This window comes from Phaseolus vulgaris, chromosome 9 (genome assembly GCF_000499845.2).
Source record: "Phaseolus vulgaris cultivar G19833 chromosome 9, P. vulgaris v2.0, whole genome shotgun sequence".
NCBI lineage: Eukaryota > Viridiplantae > Streptophyta > Magnoliopsida > Fabales > Fabaceae > Phaseolus > Phaseolus vulgaris.
Window position 1 is genome coordinate 12771527 of NC_023751.2, and position 19315 is coordinate 12790841.

Genomic DNA, 19315 nt, shown 5'->3' on the forward strand with positions numbered 1-19315 from the left:
AATAGAGATTACGTGCATCTTTTAGTAAAATTCGAAGTCAATGAGAGATAAAGAAAATTGATGCACAACATAGTTGTTTGTCAACAAATCTTTCAACAGACCATGTTAATTTGGACTTAACCCATATTGCATCCATAAACTTCAGTAAAAGCAAACCCTTCCTCCCAATTAAAATCTTAATTGCATAAATAAAAACATATGCATGACTATACTATCACATATAGAAAAGCTTGGTTGGGAAAACAGAAAGCTCTTGCTTTGACATTTGGGGATTGGGAACAGTCATACAATGATCTTCCTAGATGGGAATTGTGCAGTATATTGGTGCATTTAGCAATTATGCAGTATATTGTCTCTCGTTATAATTGATGAGACATTTATAACCTGAAACATTATTAACCGCAATCACTCAAGATGGAAATCGAAACATATTTTCATTAACGTTTGCTATTGTTGAAGGAGAGACTCGGTTGGCTTTAATTTTATTGCCAAGTCAATTTTATATCGATTATTAGAGTTGTGTGATGCACCAAGTTTTTTTTTTCTCAGCTGTGTGATGCACTAGTTACAATGAGAGAAAGTTACTCGAACTGCACTCCATCTTCCTGTTTGGCAGATGCACTAGTCATGCATCCAAATAAATAAATAAATGATACAACTTAGTCATTTCCAATGTTCATCATATTTAAAATAAATTGTTTCAATTGTAAAATCAATGCTTTCCAAGAACAATGTTATACGGATTTGATTCATTATTTACAAATATAAAAAAAATTATTAAAATTTGCATCAACTAAAAATACAAAATTTTTATATATAAACATTTCATCTATTAGAGGTAAAATATAACATTTTACGTAAATATCACTTTTATAAATAGATTTATAAGATTGAATGAAAGTTCTTCACAATTAACTTGTACCATAAGGATTTAGATAAATTATAAATAAGTTTTAATGGAAGTCTTATGAAAAAATTAGTTTTTTTTTTTTTTCAAATATATCTTTATAACTAATTTATGTTACTTTTTGTACACAGTATCTCCACTTTCAAACAAGGTAAACACTGTACTAAGGAATAAAAAAATATTGGTATGAAAAAAAAAATCTTAGTTTTTTAATGCATTTCCATAATATTCTTAATAAAAAAAGTTATTCTTTTAATTTTATATCTAACACAACTAAAACACTATTAATAACAAGACCCTCAAATACATTTACATCCCTTGTTTAAATCTCTACAAGAACATAATCAACTTGAAATTAGCCATAGTACTATATAAAATTGTGCACTTGTACGAAATTTGCACCTTTTTTAGAGAAGAAGAAAGAGAATAACGGGTTATCCAATCATATTTTTTTATGTAGAAGTGTTTTATTTAAAAAGTTTCACATATCTAGTGACTGAGTGGTGTCATAAAAATCTTTACACAGATAATATAAAACATTTATAAATTTAAAAAGGAAGAAAGAAGCATATATTAAACAGACTGAAGATATTAACACATGACTCGATGTGGAAAAGAATGAATGGGGATTCTAAGATAAGATATATTATTTTTGGCTCCTTTGACACACAAATAGAGTGGGCCAATGTCGGCTATGATTTTCTTGGAAAGAGTATTAAAAATTGTCTGCAGCCATTCTGATGCAACACTGTAAGAAATGCAATTAACGAACTAAACATGTTTGTCTGGTTTAAGGGACTGAAATTTATTGAGAAGTTTATTACATGTTAGTGAGTGTCATTATCAGGGAATAAAGAAAGAAGGGTTTTCCAAATTCCAATTGATTATATGATAGGAATTAAATTTGGTGAGGATCGAGAATCCAGATAGAAGGGGACTTGTTATTATAAAAACAATGACACATGAATTATGATATAAGATAAGTCGTCGTTTGGCTCTTGTCAGGGTTAGGGCATGCCCTTCCTATATGGCCTCAATCACGGATCTGTGCTAATTTCTTTTGTTTTCTTCTTCAATTATTAATTATTATATTTCTGTAAAGTATCAGCTAACTCGAAACTTAAGTTTTTAATTCCTTGTTTTTATGTTGTAGGATTGTTCTTTCATGTTTTTTCTGGCTTTGGGATATTCCTTTTTACTTTACAGAGCATAATTATTCATATTATGGACTTTCTTCAAATACTAATTGCTTATAGCTATTAAAAGCATGTGTTTTTTTTTGATGTATTTTATTTTGGCGTGCCTCAATTCATTTATGTAGCTATACAAAGTTTAACTACTGGAAAGTTCAGTTATGAATGAGTTTAGAACTCATGTGCGTATGTGTGCTCGTCAGTTGATTAGAACTCATTAGGAATTGTTGATTAGAACTCGATTAGGAATTGTTTTTTGGCATGTACTCTCATGTATTTCTTTAGAGATTTAGTTTGAAGATATTTTGAACCTGATCGGTAAGGTGTTAAATATGTTGACTTTTGTCACTTTATGTATAAGAGTTGAAATATTCCTGAAATGTTATAAGGATTGAAACACTTCTAAAGTGTCTCATTTTCTTTGATTTATTTTTTGTTGAAGAAAAAAAAAGATTTTAACTTTCTTTTTATAGATCGTATGCTTTTCCATCAAAACGAATTTCAAACTATCCAAACTCAAGATTATTAGGTGGACTTAAATTATAATTCTTGTCCATACTCTGAACAATTAGTTTTTACATGGCACGAATTCAACTTTTTAAATATAAAAAATAATTAATAATGTTTAATTACGTAACTGAAAAACATCTTCAAAGTCATTTGATAATTTTTCGCAATTTTAGAAATAATATGTGCATCACATGATTATCGAAGGAAATGCATAGCAAGTTGTAAACAGAAACGACTATGCCGTTTTTAAGTGTATAGTTGAAGGTTTTGCGAATCATTTCTGATGGAAAGCATTAACATGTGTCAAAGTTATCTATCAAAAGCTTATCTTTTGTGACAACCATCTCAAAGTATGAGTAAAGCAAACAACAATCATAAAGGGCAAAGGTACATTTCTAAAATACTTGTTTGACAATATACAGTCAAATTTGGTGTATTTCTATTTTGGTTAACATGTGAAATGAGTTATTGGTAGTTATCTTTGTCATTCACAAGTGGTTTATTCTTTTTTTGGGATGCAAGATTGGTTTATAGGTTTTGTTAAAAACTTTACTTTTTATACAGTTAAAACACTATCCAAGTGTTCCCTTTTAATTTAATTTATTTTTTATTAAATTTTTTTTTAAGGAAATGCATAGTAAATGGATCTAAATTTGAAATAGTTGACAAAATCATTTGGTACCCGTTTTCACATATATGTCAACCAATTCTAACAAATCATGACCATTACTTACCAGACAGTATCCATAGTCAACAAAAATTCATCTAAATAAATGTTACAACTGTAAACAACTACATATTTATGCACACGCAGTAGCCAAGACAAATTTGAGTGCTATATGACAATGACTGCTTTGAACTTTTGAGTGAAAAGTAGCAGTTGGTCCATACACTAAATATTTTGTGTTGGATGTGGTGACCACTCATGTAAAACTAAATCATCTCTTTGTTTCATCTTTTCTTTGTTTTTCACACTTGCTCAAAAGATTGTGAATAGGCAGAATATGTGAAAGTCACCTATGGGAGGTCTACAATATTCTGCGTGAACATCGATGAATGATCAAAACAGAGAACTTTTTTCAATTTTTGGGAAGAATGTTTAAATCCCACATCGGTTGAATACATCTATGCATATGATCGAAGGTTTTTCTTATATATGAATTCTCCCTTCTTAAAATAACTGTTGAAATTAGTAATAACAACTCAAACATTAAAATTAAAATAATATAATAATAAAAGATATACATACATAACTATACAATGCGACTTCTTAGTGGAAATATAAAATATTGAAACTTATATGTTTTAGTGGTTAACAACCATATCAAATGTCTAAATCTTATAAATCACAATTTTTTTTATAATACATCCAGTTAAAAAAAAGACCTAGACAATACTTATTTGAACAAATCTTTCTTATAAGAATGTTTAGAAAAGTAAGAAAAAAAAAGTGAAATAAAGTTTTCCAAAAAATTAAATCAACTTAATTAATTTATAAAAACTTTTAGATAATTATTTTACATTTTAATTTTTTTAATTTGTGTATAAGATAATTTTAACTCAATTTATTTTTTTCTTATACATATGGATGTTAAGAAACTTATCCAAAATGTAGATAATAGTTAGAAGATACTTAGGTAAATGATACATTTACAACTCACAATTTTTCATACAATCGCATTATCATTCCTAATATTATTATTTTAATATTTTTCATATAATTTAATTTTAAATTTATTCTTTCTTATATATATTTATTTCTAAACTCAGGTATAATCCATAAGTATCATTTTCCATTATAAACTTTGCATTGTTACATGTAGAATGGACTAATGAAGTTTCCTGTTGTTCACTCAAAAGCTCCGATGTTAGATATGTCTGCTAAATATAGGAATTCATTCCCATGAAAGTATTACAGTGATAGAATAAGAGTGACAATAAATACATTAACTTCTATACACAAAACCAATTAATATTATTTGTTCAGTGACAATAAGCTTCAAGTTACAGCAACAGCTGGTTTCACTCACACAAGCATATTTATCAAACTTGCAATTTAACTCTGTAAAATCGCAAGAGTTTACTCCAGTGAACTCAGTGGAATCGGGAGTAAACCCGCATGACTCAAATAAACTGGCAAGTTCAGCACGAGTCAGGGAGTAAACCTAGTTGGCTTTTTTTTAATCAAAATGACAACACCAAAGTCATCTTTGGGTTATGATTGTATGGAGAAAAAGATGATTCTAGAAAGCAAATAGGGTTTGACATCCTTCTCACTTTGGTCTCATCTTCTTCCTCTTGTCACAAGGACCTTCAACCTCTTCTCACTTTCCTCACTTTCCTCGTGCAATTTCCTTGCTAACTATGACTTGAGTTTGTTTTGGATGTTTCAAGATTGGCTCATTTTCTTCCAGCTCTCCCTGATTCCCTTTCTTCCTTTTCTTTCTTTTTGCACGGCATGCGTTCTGTTGAAGTTGTTTTTTTGTTTATAAGTTTAAACAATTTTGATGCTCCTTGCTCGTTGTTGGAGTAATAGCTTCTCGTTCAGTGGTTTAGTCTGCATACTCCTTGCTGTTCATGACTTCAGTATGTTCTGCATTTTAATTATCATTTTGATGGTTATTGTTTTCACAGCAACAACACAGTTAAGTTTGTAATAACTCCCATTTCCTATTTCAATAATTCCTATTTTGCTGAAATTAAGATTTAAATGAGTGAAATTAACTACTAACTTTCTACACTTCTTGTGCTAGCATACTTAATCATTTATTCATCGAGGTTTAATAATCTATTTTAACATGGAAATTATAATATTTTAATAATTTTTTACATAAAGTAAATATTTACAATTCATTCAGAATCTACAGAAAAAAAACTCTCATAACTTAAACTCTGAATTTGACAACCTTGCCGATAACATAGATGATAGAATATATGTAAGTTCCTTAATTATGTTCAAGTTACTTATCTATAGCCACATATATTATGCTAAACAGAAATGAACTTTTTCAGCATGAGCCATTTGACCAAAGAACATCTTGCATATAAGAGTCACATACATATATATCTTCACCTACTATGTTATCAAGGGATGACTACTGCAACTGTCCCTAGTGCTCTTTCGAACGAGAATTTAATTTTATCTTCTATAGGCATGCCTATGAATAAATAAATAAAAATGTGAAAATAAAGCATTACGTTCATGCCAGTAATAGTTAAGTTTTTCTGACAAAATGCTTATCTCCTGCAACCCTCGCAGTAACTAAAAAGGAAATGATTCCTTTGTTTGTCAGCTTAAGAATGTGAACTAATTTGCATTCTTGAACTTGGGTCCAGTGCTGCAAAATATTCAGTTAGAGCATATATTTAAACGACTCATAAAATTACAACCAAATAATACAAACAAATCAGATAAACTGCACTGCCAGTACTGATGGATCAGCACATGAGAAAGTCTGAGAAAGCAGACACATGCGAGTTAAATATAAATCTAGCTGATTTTATTATCTATATGGGAATTAAGCACTCGCTTCCCTTTTGCTAGCTTCAATTCGATACATATAATTCAAACTTCCATCAATAGAGATAACTATAATAATGTACACGATATGATGCTATTGAGTCCCCGGGTAGCTCAACTCTTGAAAACCACTTTCTCGTGGCATCTCTTGCCTCAAACCCTCGAAACTCGAAGCAACAAGAGGAGGATACATCAAAGAACTTGTCTCACCCCAATTAGTACTTTGCCCACAACATGAAGATGATGCACAACCCCCCATTATCTTATCGCTAATCATTTCCTCTCCATAGAAGAACTCCAACCCTCCTAATAACCTTTGAGAATAATCATTAGTAGAAACCATTTCCCCAATAGCTGCGGAAGCGAAACTCACTTGCCCTTGCACTAACTCGGAACAGTACGCACTCTGACCAAATTGTACTTGGCTGTTGCCAATAGAGTTCATGCATCCAGAGGAGCTAACATGTTCCTCCTCTTGAATTTGTTGTGTTGATGAGAGAGAAACGTGTGGAAACTGAAGATTCAACCCATCAAGGATGGGTTGATAATCATCGGAGAATCTCCCTCCAAGCTTGATTAGAAGTTTTCTAATAGAGTCTTGGTCATTGAAACTTGGAGTTTGACTTGTGTACGGTGAAAGTGGCAGCGCAGGAATCTGTGGCCAACAAGGCTGTTGTTGAACACTGTTTTCCTGAAGCAAGAGTGAGGAATTGCTCTCCTGCTTAACGACACCGTTTCCTTTGTTACGTGCCTGCAGTTCCTTACGGTGCTTCCCTAGAAGCTTCTTCTTCAGCCTCGTGTTCCAGTAGTTTTTTATGTCATTATCAGTTCTTCCTGGCAATTGTGCTGCTATCACCGACCACCTGCGTTGCATGACATAAAACATTCAAGCAAAAATCAAACTCTCATGTGTGAGTTTATTAAAGAAAAATATAAAGATTGTTTTTCTTTTTCACACATATATCCTCTTTCAGAAACAATCGTGGTTGGAACTTAAAGACTTAGTCAACCTTAAAACTTTTGACACCTCTTCAAAGATATTTTTTGTGACTTGCCTCCTCATATAGATTCTGACAGTGCTGTGAACTGAATCACACTTACTGAGTTACATACTTAGATTATATTGCAAAACACTACCTGCTTCCAATGCTAACGTAGAGACTGCAAATGATGTTATCTTCTTCTTCAGAGAAACCACCGTGCTTGATGTTAGGGCGGAGGTAGTTTAGCCACCTGAGACGGCAACTCTTGCCACATCTTTTAAGGCCTGAATCAGAAATGAAGACACATAAGAAGAAACAAGGAGAAGTTCATGAAAAAGTGAACTTGTTCACTGAAAGAGTAGCTAGGTCACAAAAAAAATAGGGTTATTTAGTGTGTATAATAATACCAATCTTCTGTGGCAAAGCGATCCAGTTGCCTCCGGTTCCGTGCTGTTCGATGTAGGATTTGAGTTTGGCATCTTCTTCAGGCGACCATGGTCCTTTCTTCACGTTTGCTTTGTCACAGCAAGGTGCTCTTCCCATGGTGGTGTTGTTGCTCTCAGAAAGCTTTGATTGATTATTGGGACAATCCTTCTATTTAGGGTCTGAATAATTGAGAGAAAGAGAGGGAGAGAGAGAGAGTTATTTAACTATAAAACTAGGAGCGGATAAACATGATTCCAATTGAACATCCATTCGTACAAATTTTATATAAGGTGTGGCAGAAAAGAAAGAAGTTTATATAGAAAATTCCAGCTATTTAGTATTGCTAAAATACGAGAACAAGGGTCGTTCTTCTTGTCTTTCTTAAACCGGAATCAAACTTTCTTGCAACTTTTTAGAGTCACCATATTTTGATACTCCCTTTCTTATTCTAGATTCATTTCATTACTAAAAAAATGTCATTTTATAATAATATAATATTTTATTAAAAAAAATTGTAAAGTGGAAGTAATTAATTTAAGAAGAATAATGGTGTCAAAATAAGTTTTCCCAAGTCTTTAAAGTCTACTCCACTCTCACGCTCGTTGTCCAACCATATACGAGCATACGACATGCCTGTAACTCTTCCTTTTGGTCACTATTTCCCTGTTTCTATACAAAATTAATTGGTGTATGTACATTGCACTACCATTATTTATGTCATTAATAATTGGAGCGTTCTGTTAATATGCTGCCACCTTTTTATTTGGACAGGATTTTGAAAATTCGGGTGATGGCTTGCTTATGTTATGAGCATTGGTCTTACGTTATATTATATAGAAATTAATTGAAATATAGTTTGTTGGAACAAGACTTTCTTTTTGTGATTGAAAACTAACGTGAATTTTATTAGTATTGAAACAGAGGATTACAACAGCTATTTAATCTCTAGAAAAATCAATCTCTCACACTGATATTTAGTTCTGTTTACAACCTCTAAGCAAAACTAATCTAACTAACTCTAACAACTTCTTACTGTTAATGCCACAACAGCATGGTGTTAGTTACAAGGCTACTAAAACTATGCTTTAGTAACACAACCATCAGATAACTTGCACTACAACAACACACCTCCTAGTACAAGTTATCCAAGCTTTCCATTCCCATAAGCTCCTTCAATTCCTCAAACCTCACTCTCTTAAGAGGTTTGGTCAGTATGTCAGCCAACTGAACCTCGGTTCTACAATGCTCCACATCAAGCTTGTCTTCATTCACTTGTTCTCTAAGAAAATGATACCTCCTCTCAATGTGCTTGCTCCTGCCATGACTAACAGGGTGTTTTGCAAGATCAATTGCAGACTTGTTATCAATCAGCAGCTTCACCTTGGTACTGTCACAAATCCTCATTTCTTCCAATAGCATTTTGATCCACATAGCTTGACAAGCAGCATATGATGCAGCTACATACTCTGCCTCACACGATGACAAAGCTACAACATCCTGTTTCTTTGAGCTCCAGCATATCAATGCCTTCCCAATCATGAACAAATACCCAGCAGTACTCTTCTTATCATCCACATCACCTCCCCAGTCAGAATCTGAATACCCCAAAACTTCAATTTTCTTCAAATTGTTTTCACTTAGCATCAACACGCCATGATCGGTAGTTCCTTTTATAAACCTCAAAATTCTCTTGACTGCAAGCAAGTGGCATGACCTTGGCTGTTCCATGAATCTGCTCAATAACCCAACAGTATGACTGATATCAGGTCTAGTGTTGCACAAGTATCTCAGTGAACCAATGATCTGTTTGTACAGTGTAGCATCTACAAGCTCCCCTGGTGATTCTCTGCTCAGTTTCAAACCAGTCTCCATGGGTGTAATAGCTGGATTGCAGTTTGTCATTTTGAACCTCTTCAAAATGTCTTCAGCATACTTCTTTTGATGAAGAAAGACCCCTCTGTCAGTGAATTTAAATTCCATCCCTAGAAAATATGACAAATTTCCTAGATCACTCATCTCAAATTCCTTCATCAGCATTGACTTGAACTTCATATTTTCTTGCTCATTTGCACCTGTGATCAGTAGATCATCCACATAAAGACATAGGATTATATGATCAGACTTACTAGAGCCCTTCACATATACTCCATGTTCTGAAACACACTTAGTGCATCCTGCCTTTATCAGAAAACTATCAATCCTCTTATTCCAAGCTCTTAGAGCTTGTTTCAGCCCATACAGTGCCTTCTTGAGCCTATACACTTTGCTCTCTTGACCCTTAACTTCAAAACCTGGTGGCTGCTTCACATAGACTTCCTCTTCTAATGGACCATTCAAAAATGCAGATTTTACATCCAGTTGATGCAAATTCCATCCATACTGTGTTGCTATTGCTACCAAAATCCTGACAGTTTCTAGTCTAGCTACTGGTGCATATACCTCATTAAAGTCAATACCTGCCCTCTGCAGAAACCCCTTTGCTACCAACCTTGCCTTATACTTTGCAATCTCACCATTTGGCCTCAGCTTCAGCTTGTAAACCCACTTTACATCAATTGCCTTCTTCTCAGTTTGTGACACAAGTACCCAAGTCTTATTCTTCTCAATAGCTGCCAATTCCTCTTTCATAGCATCTAGCCAATTTGAATCTCTCATTGCTGATTCGAGATTTATTGGTTCTGATTCAGCTAACATGTTTTCCTCAAGTAATTCACCCTCTTGGCCTATTGCTTGATCAGGAAACACATCATACTCTGTCAATCTTACTGAAGGTACCCTTGTTCTAGTTGATCTTCTGACCACTGGTTGTTCAGGTCCAGTTTCAGTACTAACCCTGATAGGATTCTCTTCAGCATCACAGTCATCAAGAGTGGCTCTAACTGTAGGTGGTACAATTTCTCTCTGTGTTGAATTTTCATTCCAGCACCAGCCTCTTGCCTCATCAAATTGTACATCCCTACTCTTGACCATCTTGTGATCTGTTGGTGAATACAATTTGTAAGCACCAGTTGAGTGATAACCAACGAACACCATTGTTTGACTTCTATCATCCAACTTTTTTCTCAATTGTTCTGGTACATGTCTATAGCACAGTGAGCCAAACACCCTAAAGTGACCAACACTTGGCTTCTCACCAGTCCATGCTTCATAAGGTGTCACACCTTGCAGCTTCTTTGTAGGACTTCTATTCAGAATGTATACTGCAGTAGCAGCAGCTTCTGCCCAGAACCTCTTTGGCATTCCTTTTCCATTGAGCATACTTCTAGCCATATTCATTATGCTCCTATTCTTCCTCTCAACAATGCCATTATGTTGTGGTGTGTATGGAGCTACAATCTCATGAATTATGCCCTCATTCTCACAGAATTTGGCAAATTCAAGGGAAGTGTATTCACCTCCACCATCAGATCTCAATTTCTTAATGCTACAACCACTGTCCTTCTCAACAAGTAGCTTAAATTTCTTGAACTGTGGGAAGGTGTCACTCTTTTTCTCAATTATATATATCCACACATGTCTAGTGTACTCATCAATGAAAGTGAGAAAATAGTGATTACCTCCAATAGATTGAGCCTCCATAGGACCACACAAATCAGAATGTACAACTTGCAATTTCTGTGATGATTTCATGGGTAAATCATGCTTGAATGCCTTTCTTGCAGACTTAGCAATGCAGCATTCTTTGCAAAGTTGTCTTGGAACCTGAATTTTAGGAAGACCAGTCACCATACCCTTTGCATTCAACATGCTCAGGTTCCTAAAATTCAAATGGCCATATCTATGATGCCATGTCCAATTCTGATCATCAGCAACAGTGGTAACAAAACATTTGTGATCAATCATGTTAATGCACACTTTGAAGGTTTTGTTACTTGACAGTGGAGCTTTAAGAACCAATCTCTCTTTTGAATCAAACAGCTTCATTTCTTTATCCACCATCTTCACTGTATAATTCTTCTCAAGTAATTGACCAACACTAATCAAGTTACTCCTCATGCGTGGCACATATAACACATCTGTGATGATAGCCTCTTTGCCATCCTTCCTCTTCACCATGATGCTTCCAATGCCCTCAGAATTCACTTGACTATTGTCTGCAAATCTGATTCCTCTAGAACTAGATTCATCCAGATCTACAAACCAACCTCTGTTTCCAGTCATGTGGTTGCTGCAACCTGTGTCTAGGTACCACACATTTGATGTGTCATCATCCAATTGTGTTGTAGCCATCAACATTGCATCATCTGAGTCACTTTCTGCCAGCTGAGCCTCATCTTTTCCTTGATTGTTTGATCCTTTATTTGGACAATCTCTTGCATAATGACCATACTTTTCACAACAAAAACATTTGACCTCATTCAGATCCTTCTTCTTTGGATTCTTACTACTAGAAGCACCTTTGTTCTTGGCATCATTCTGATTCTTTGAACATTTGTTCTCAGATTCAGTATTACCCTTCTTCTTTTTCCACTTCTCTTTGTTCTTCTTGAACCATGAAGCCTCATCTTTGACTTTCTTGGTGAATTTTGCTTGCAAAGCCTGATCTATTCCCTTCTCTGTTTTCCTCTGCTTCAGCCTCATCTCATGAGCTTCCAGAGTAGCTTGTAACTCCTCAAGCTTCATAACAGAAAGATCCTTAGACTCTTCAATTGCAACTACAATGTGATCAAAATTTGCAGTTAAGGCCCTCAACACCTTCTCAATCTTCTGCAAACCAGTGACCGTTTCACCACATGTTTTCATCTGATTGGTCAAGACTACCAATCTTGAAAAGAATTCTGATATGGCTTCACCTTCTTTCATATTCAACACCTCATACTGCTTCCTCAAAGCCTGTAACTTCACCTTCTTTAACTTTTCATCACCTCCATAGAGCCTTTTTAGAGTCTCCCATGCTCCCTTCGCCGTTTCTTCCTCAATGATCTTCTCAAAGACATTACCATCAACGCATTGATGTATGATGAACAAAGCCTTTCCATCTTTCTTCTTCATATCATGATGCAAGGTTCTTGCAGCCTCATTGGTATCTGCTGCCAATTCTGCAACTCCATCATTCACAATTTCAAGCACATCTTGAAATCTGAATATGACCTTCATCTGCGCACACCACCGATCATAATTCTCACCTTTGAACACCGGAAGATTCGCCGGAAATTGGGAACTCGTCGTACTTTGATTTGCCATTGCGGAAATTGGATCTTAACCAATGCTCTTGATACCAGTTTGTTGGAACAAGACTTTCTTTTTGTGATTGAAAACTAACGTGAATTTTATTAGTATTGAAACAGAGGATTACAACAGCTATTTAATCTCTAGAAAAATCAATCTCTCACACTGATATTTAGTTCTGTTTACAACCTCTAAGCAAAACTAATCTAACTAACTCTAAAAACTTCTTACTGTTAATGCCACAACAGCATGGTGTTAGTTACAAGGCTACTAAAACTATGCTTTAGTAACACAACCATCAGATAACTTGCACTACAACAACATAGTTAACATATTTTAGATGATTTTTCACATTTTTTTATTGGAAAATTGAATGAGACTAAAAATTTTTAGAGTTGAAATTATTTTAGGTACTTTTCTTGAGTTGGACCAAAATTTTTGTCGTGAATCTTATAGTGGTTTTTTGACCATGATGGAGTTATTTTTTTTTTTTTTTTTACTAAAATGGGATCCGTTTAAAAAAAATTACAAATTTAGGCAAGTCGTACCTAATTAGGACGACTTCATATGCAGAAGTCGTACCAATTAGGCACGACTTCTGCCATGTCATACAGAAGTCGTGCCAACTTGGCACGACTTCTGCCCTGTCATAATTTTTTTTTTAATTTTATTGTTTATATATTGGGTAGTAAGTTATGTAATGTTAAAAATTAATTTGATACACAATTTTCTAAGAGTGTTAGTTTTAAGGAAAAAAAGCAGGTTTACGAAAAATGTATTATTTGATTTGTGATAAAAATAATTATTAGTTCAGACAAAAAAAAATCATAATTTATGATTTGTTTATAATTTTGTTATTTGTGATTTGCTACATTAGTCAAAGTATTTATATTATTTGACTTATTTAAAAAATATATAATTATTTTTAAATTATTTAATTATTTCAAAATAATTACGGTATTATTTGACTTATTTAAAATATATATAATTATTTACAATTAATTAATTATTTCAAAATAATTACAGTAAGTATAGAAACATTTTTTATGGCATACATTTTTTATGGCATTCGGACGTCATCTACCTTGTGATATGTCTCTATTGCACCTTCAAAATAAGCATGTTACTAAATTCATTTGGGAGGGTAACGAACGATTATTCAATTTTTTGTTCCTTAAAACTAACACACTTAGAAAATTATGTATCAAATTAATTTTTAACATTACATAACTTACTACCCAATATAAAACAATAAAATTAAAAAAAAATTATGACGTGGCAGAAGTCGTGTCAAGTTGGCACGACTTCAATATGATGGGGCAGAAGTCGTGCCAAGTTGGCACGACTTTAGTATGACATGGCAGAAGTCGTGCCTAATTGGTACGACTTCTGCATATGAAGTCATCCTAATTAGGCACGACTAGCCTTAATTTATAATTTTTTTTAAACGGACCCCATTTTAATAAAAACAAAAAAAAATAACCCCATGATGGTCAAAAAAACCTCTTATAGTAGTGTTAACTTGTTTTTATAATTAAATATTTTATAATTTATATTAATTCAAAATAAATTTGAATCAAAATTAGTTTTGTAAAATTAGTTTCATTGGAAATTAATGTTGCCAAAACTCATTGAAACACACTAAGTCTATTTATGACATTCAAATAATTTTTTTTTTCATCATGAAAAAAAAAAATTAGTGTACATAATTAACCTTCTTCAACTATTTTGATGGTAGAGTTGTAGCATTAAAAGGCGACGAATTAAGTTTTTAATTTATATATGGATCAAATGGAGAAGTGTCCCCCTCGAAAACATACTATAGAAGCATTCAAAATTGTATTGTTTTTTTACATTCACTGTTCCTTCAATTTTCTAACAGAAGAAAAGAAAAGAAAAAGTTGAAACTTGCCAAAAGTTAACGATCCAAACACTTGTGCTTGTGTGTGCTTTTCATCTTAGTAGTTAATGGTATCGCACATGAATGCTTTTTTGGGGGGTGAAAAAATCAGGGTATTCTTCCACTGGGAGCCCTAGATTATCTTACAAGATTCTTATATTTGCTTATAATCATATCTCTCAACAAATATTATTTTTCATATGAATATGAGATATTGAATATTTAATCATATGCTTAAGACACAATATTATCTATTAAATTAGCGCACGTGCTTTGCACTAACATTTTGAAGAAGGAAAAACACTTAAAAAAGGTAAAAATAATGTCTATGTTGTGTTTGAAAAAAAAAACTATATTTGTTAGGAAGCACTACTAGAAGAAATATAGATGCTAATTGATGTGTTCCTTTCAAAGAGAAAGGCTTGACCATAGTTAATCTCCAACTAAGGGAAAAGGATACTATTTTCGAGGGTAAATTGGAGAGATTTTTTTTTTTAATAAACAAACAATAAATAAATATAAATATAAAAGAAATATAAATGGGTGTTTGAATCTTTATACAAAAAAGAATTCAAACAACATTTCTAAGAACACTATGATAAAAGCAAACATGTCAAAACAAAGCACAAAAATTCCCTACTCTCATGAAATAACGCCATACAAAACAAAAAACCACATCAAAGGAGAAAAGTGTCTCTCAAACAAGAAAACTAAAAATCAAAGCATGAGTAAGAAACAAAACGCACATCTGTCAGGCCAAGCAAAAGGAACCGAGGACTAACTTTTCAAACCACTCGACGATCAACGTTTTGTTGTCATAATAATACAAGTAGATGGGCTTTGGGCCCAATCAAAAAAAGAAGAAGTACACCACCCTTTGAACCTTGTTTTTTAACCAAGTCCATGATTGTACTTGAACCAGAGAGAAGATTTCACTTGCATCCACTTTTGCTTGGTTAAACACTATCACATTCCTATGTTTTTAAATGCACCAAATGATGGAAACCCACAACTTATTACCTTCTTTGCTAAACCAAGTACAATGACATTGTTCAAAGGGTTTCATCATAGCAAAATGGTTTACAAAGCTAACCCCGATCCAATTGTGACATAAAATCCAAACAACATTCGCAGATGGACAAGATATCAGTATGTGAGAAGTTGTTTCCTCCTCGCTTTCACATAAAACACATGGAGAATCCACAACGTGAACCGACCTTCTAAACAGATTTTGTTTTGTAGTTATCTTGTCTTATAGTGCCCTCCAAGCAAAGCATTGTGACGAGGGTGGGATCAACAGACCTCACATGACTCTAAACATGTCATTAAAAGCATATGTGGTAGAACTAAGGATTTTATATGTAGATTTGATAGAATACTTACAGTTTTGCGGATCTCCCCATAGCCATTTGTCGTTCCAGCTTGATTTCAAGGTTTGATCTTCCAAAATAGACATGAATTCATCTACTTGCTCCTTCTCCCACTCAAACCATTCTCTTCTCCACTTGAATTCCAAACTCCAAATGTTACTATTTCATTTGCAAAAGCAACACAGGGAGTTGTCAATGGTGAGAGAATTATTAAACAACCTTGGGAATCTGACTTTCAATTGACAATTATCCACCCAAACATCTTCTCATAGCTTGATTTTTTCACCGAAGCCTACTGGCTATTCCATATTAGAATCAAAATAATACCTTGCCCATCCTCACACACTTTATTTAAGTCACACCACCATCTAGATGCATGCCTTATGGGTTGTAGGATCAAATAGATTCCTCCATGAGCCATATTTAGAGACAAAAATATCTTTCCATAAACCATTCTCAAAAGACCCAAGTCTCCACTTCCATTTTCCAAGAAGGGCTCTAATTGCTTTATGCCTAACCCTCCTTCCACTTTAGGCTTTCATATATTATCCCATTTAATCCAAGCAATTTTCCGATTCTCAGAATCCTAACTCCACAAAAAATTGCGTTGAAGCTTTGTAATCTTTTTTGCAAATAGAGGATGGGGCTTTGAAGAACGAAAGATAATACAAAGAAATAGAATTCAACATAAAACGAATCAAGCAGACACGACCAACAAATGATAGATTTTTACCTTTTTAGGTTGATAGCCTCTTCTTCACCTTTTGTAATCACTAGTTCCCAAAAGTCAGCTTTAGAAGGGTTTCCCCCCAATAGGCAATACAAGATAAAGAAACTGTAAGTTCATAATGCTACAGTGGAGTACCTCATAATGACACCAATTTTGCTCTTAAAAAAGTTAATTCTGAGCCCAAAACAAATTAGAGAAAAATTATTAGATAATCAATACTCAAGACAATCATATTAGGAATATGACTAATTTTTATATATGACATGAATTAGTTTTTAATTTATAAAAAGACAATCAAGACCATTATAGTCATAAATCATATTAGGTTAAAGCAACTTCATACTTTGACTCTGGTGGGTATACTACAAAATAAATCAGTATTATCTATGAATTTTTACTCATAAATCTGAATCTATAGGTAAATTCAGCATTACCTACAAATATTACCCACGAAAAACATTACCTACAAATATTACCCACAGATTCTGAATCCGTAGGTAAATTCAGCATTACCTACCCACTATTACCAACAAATCTTATTACTTATCAATTTTTACCCATAGATCTCTATTACCTACCAACTATTATCTACGAATCTTTATTACCTACAAACTATCACTCACATATCTCTATTACCTATCAACTGTTATAATAATAATAATTATTATATACATAATATTAAAAATATTATTATAATATGAATAATTATAAAATCATAAATAATAATAATAACTAATAAATATACATATTATTAATATTATTAATATTATTAATATTATAATATTAATATTATTAATATTATAATATTAATATTATTAATATTATAATATTAATATTATATTAATAATATGAATAATAATATTATTATTAATAATAATAGTATTAGTAATATTAATAGTATTAATGATATTACTAATATAACAAAATTAATAATATTAGTAATAATAACATTAATAATATAAATATTATTAATAAAATTAACACTATTTATAATATTTAATAATAATAATAATATTAAATATATGAATAATATTATTAACTTTTATTTTATTAATTATATTAATATTAATAATGATATTAATAAATATAATAATAATTATAATATAACAATAAAATTTATTAATGTAATGGTTAAAGTTTCTTTAGATATTTTTTAAATAATGGTGGATGGGTAACTACGGTTTTCTCGTTATCCACGCACACACTATCCTTACCTACGCCTATTAGTTTTTTTTTTGGGAGGTTTGGTTCTTGGTTTTGTAAATGGTTACATCTACGCTTTTTTTGTTGTGTGCTTCCTATCCTTAGTAGTGTTTTATATGCTCACCTTAAGGAGTAAGCACTAGTATAAGTTTTTTTTTTTTTTTTTTTTGTGTATAGTTGACTATGGGCATGCTGAAACTGATAGGGTGATAAATCCTATTTTGTTAGATTGTTGATTTTATAAGAGTTATGCAGAAATCATAATTTTTTTTATTGTAACAGGATATGAACCTAAAATCTTTTATATTTTATATTTTTTATTGATAAAAAAATTAAACCTTCAATTACACTTTGTAGCTTTTTTAGTTATTTTTTCTTTTATGATTTAATAGTATATATATTTTGGAAAAAAAATTGTTTTAAATACAACTCTATATTATAAAATGTTATGTGCACTATAAGTATATACTAGCTAAATGAATACAAGGTTAGTTAAAAGTATATTATATATGTTTATTTTAACACATCATAATGACAAGTAATTGCAAAGTAATTTTTATTTAGAAATATATACCTATAAAAAAATTCAATATATAGGAAGAAATAATAAAGGGGACTAATATTACAACTAGAGAGAAAATTATTTTTTATTAAAATTAAGTAATTTTGAAATAATATTATGTCAGATAATAGTTGGAAACTGATGTTTTTACACGGTATAAATTGTTAAAGTAACATTTCTCTATAAAAAAAATTAACAATAATAAGAAAAGATAATTTAGTTAAAGAGAAAACAAAAATGCAAGGTCTAAGAATTTGAGAGAGAGACTTTTTTTATCCATAATGAATAAATCAATAAATTTAGAATATTTAAAGGATGTTAGAATTCTTGTAAAATATAGGGAACATTTGAGGGAAGGAAAATTAGGATGATACTTTGAATGAGAAAGTAAACATTAGAAAAAAAAAATCATTATTGAAGTATGAAATAGAGTTAAGATATATCACGCTTAATGCAATATGTACCTTAAGATATATTATTGTAGTGATTTTAAGATTGTTAACCCTCTCTTTAAATCCTGTATTTTAAGTGTTTTTTTTTTATATATTGGTTGATATACATTCGGATTTTTTTAATCTCCAATGAGTTATATATGTTTTGAATCTTTTGTATAAATATTGAAACATTTTAAAATATTCTATTTTATTCATTTTATTTTTTATTGATAAAAATATCCTTAATGTATTATAGTTGTCATTTTTTTCACTTATTAGTTATTTATTCTACTACGAAACTTTAGGTTCACATTTCACCAATAGATAATAAACTTGTAGGGTCTTTAATTCACTAAACTTCACCCAAATGAGAAAATGAAAAGCAAGATGTTGAAAATTATGATCAAC

General features: G+C 32.0%; 1 protein-coding gene across 1 annotated transcript; it reads right to left on the minus strand.

Annotated features, from left to right (window-relative positions):
* Window positions 1-5949: 5949 nt before the first annotated feature.
* On the minus strand, window positions 5950-7826 carry LOC137822746 (transcription factor RAX3-like). The gene is made up of 3 exons (XM_068627730.1): window positions 7521-7826; window positions 7268-7397; window positions 5950-6993 (listed from the first exon to the last, which is right to left on the minus strand). Exons 1-3 carry the CDS (start codon window positions 7654-7656, stop codon window positions 6225-6227), a joined length of 1035 nt encoding a protein of 344 aa, XP_068483831.1. The 5' UTR covers window positions 7657-7826; the 3' UTR covers window positions 5950-6224.
* Between the last annotated feature and the right edge of the window lie 11489 nt (window positions 7827-19315).

Excerpts from the sequence above, each read along its gene's own strand:
- LOC137822746 (XM_068627730.1), bottom strand. The coding sequence starts at position 7,656 with ATGGGAAGAGCACCTTGCTGTGACAAAGCAAACGTGAAGAAAGGACCA. Across the intron at positions 7,398-7,520 it reads CGCTTTGCCACAGAAGATTG|GCCTTAAAAGATGTGGCAAG; the intron begins GTATTATTATAC and ends TTTCTGATTCAG. Across the intron at positions 6,994-7,267 it reads TACGTTAGCATTGGAAGCAG|GTGGTCGGTGATAGCAGCAC; the intron begins GTAGTGTTTTGC and ends CATGCAACGCAG.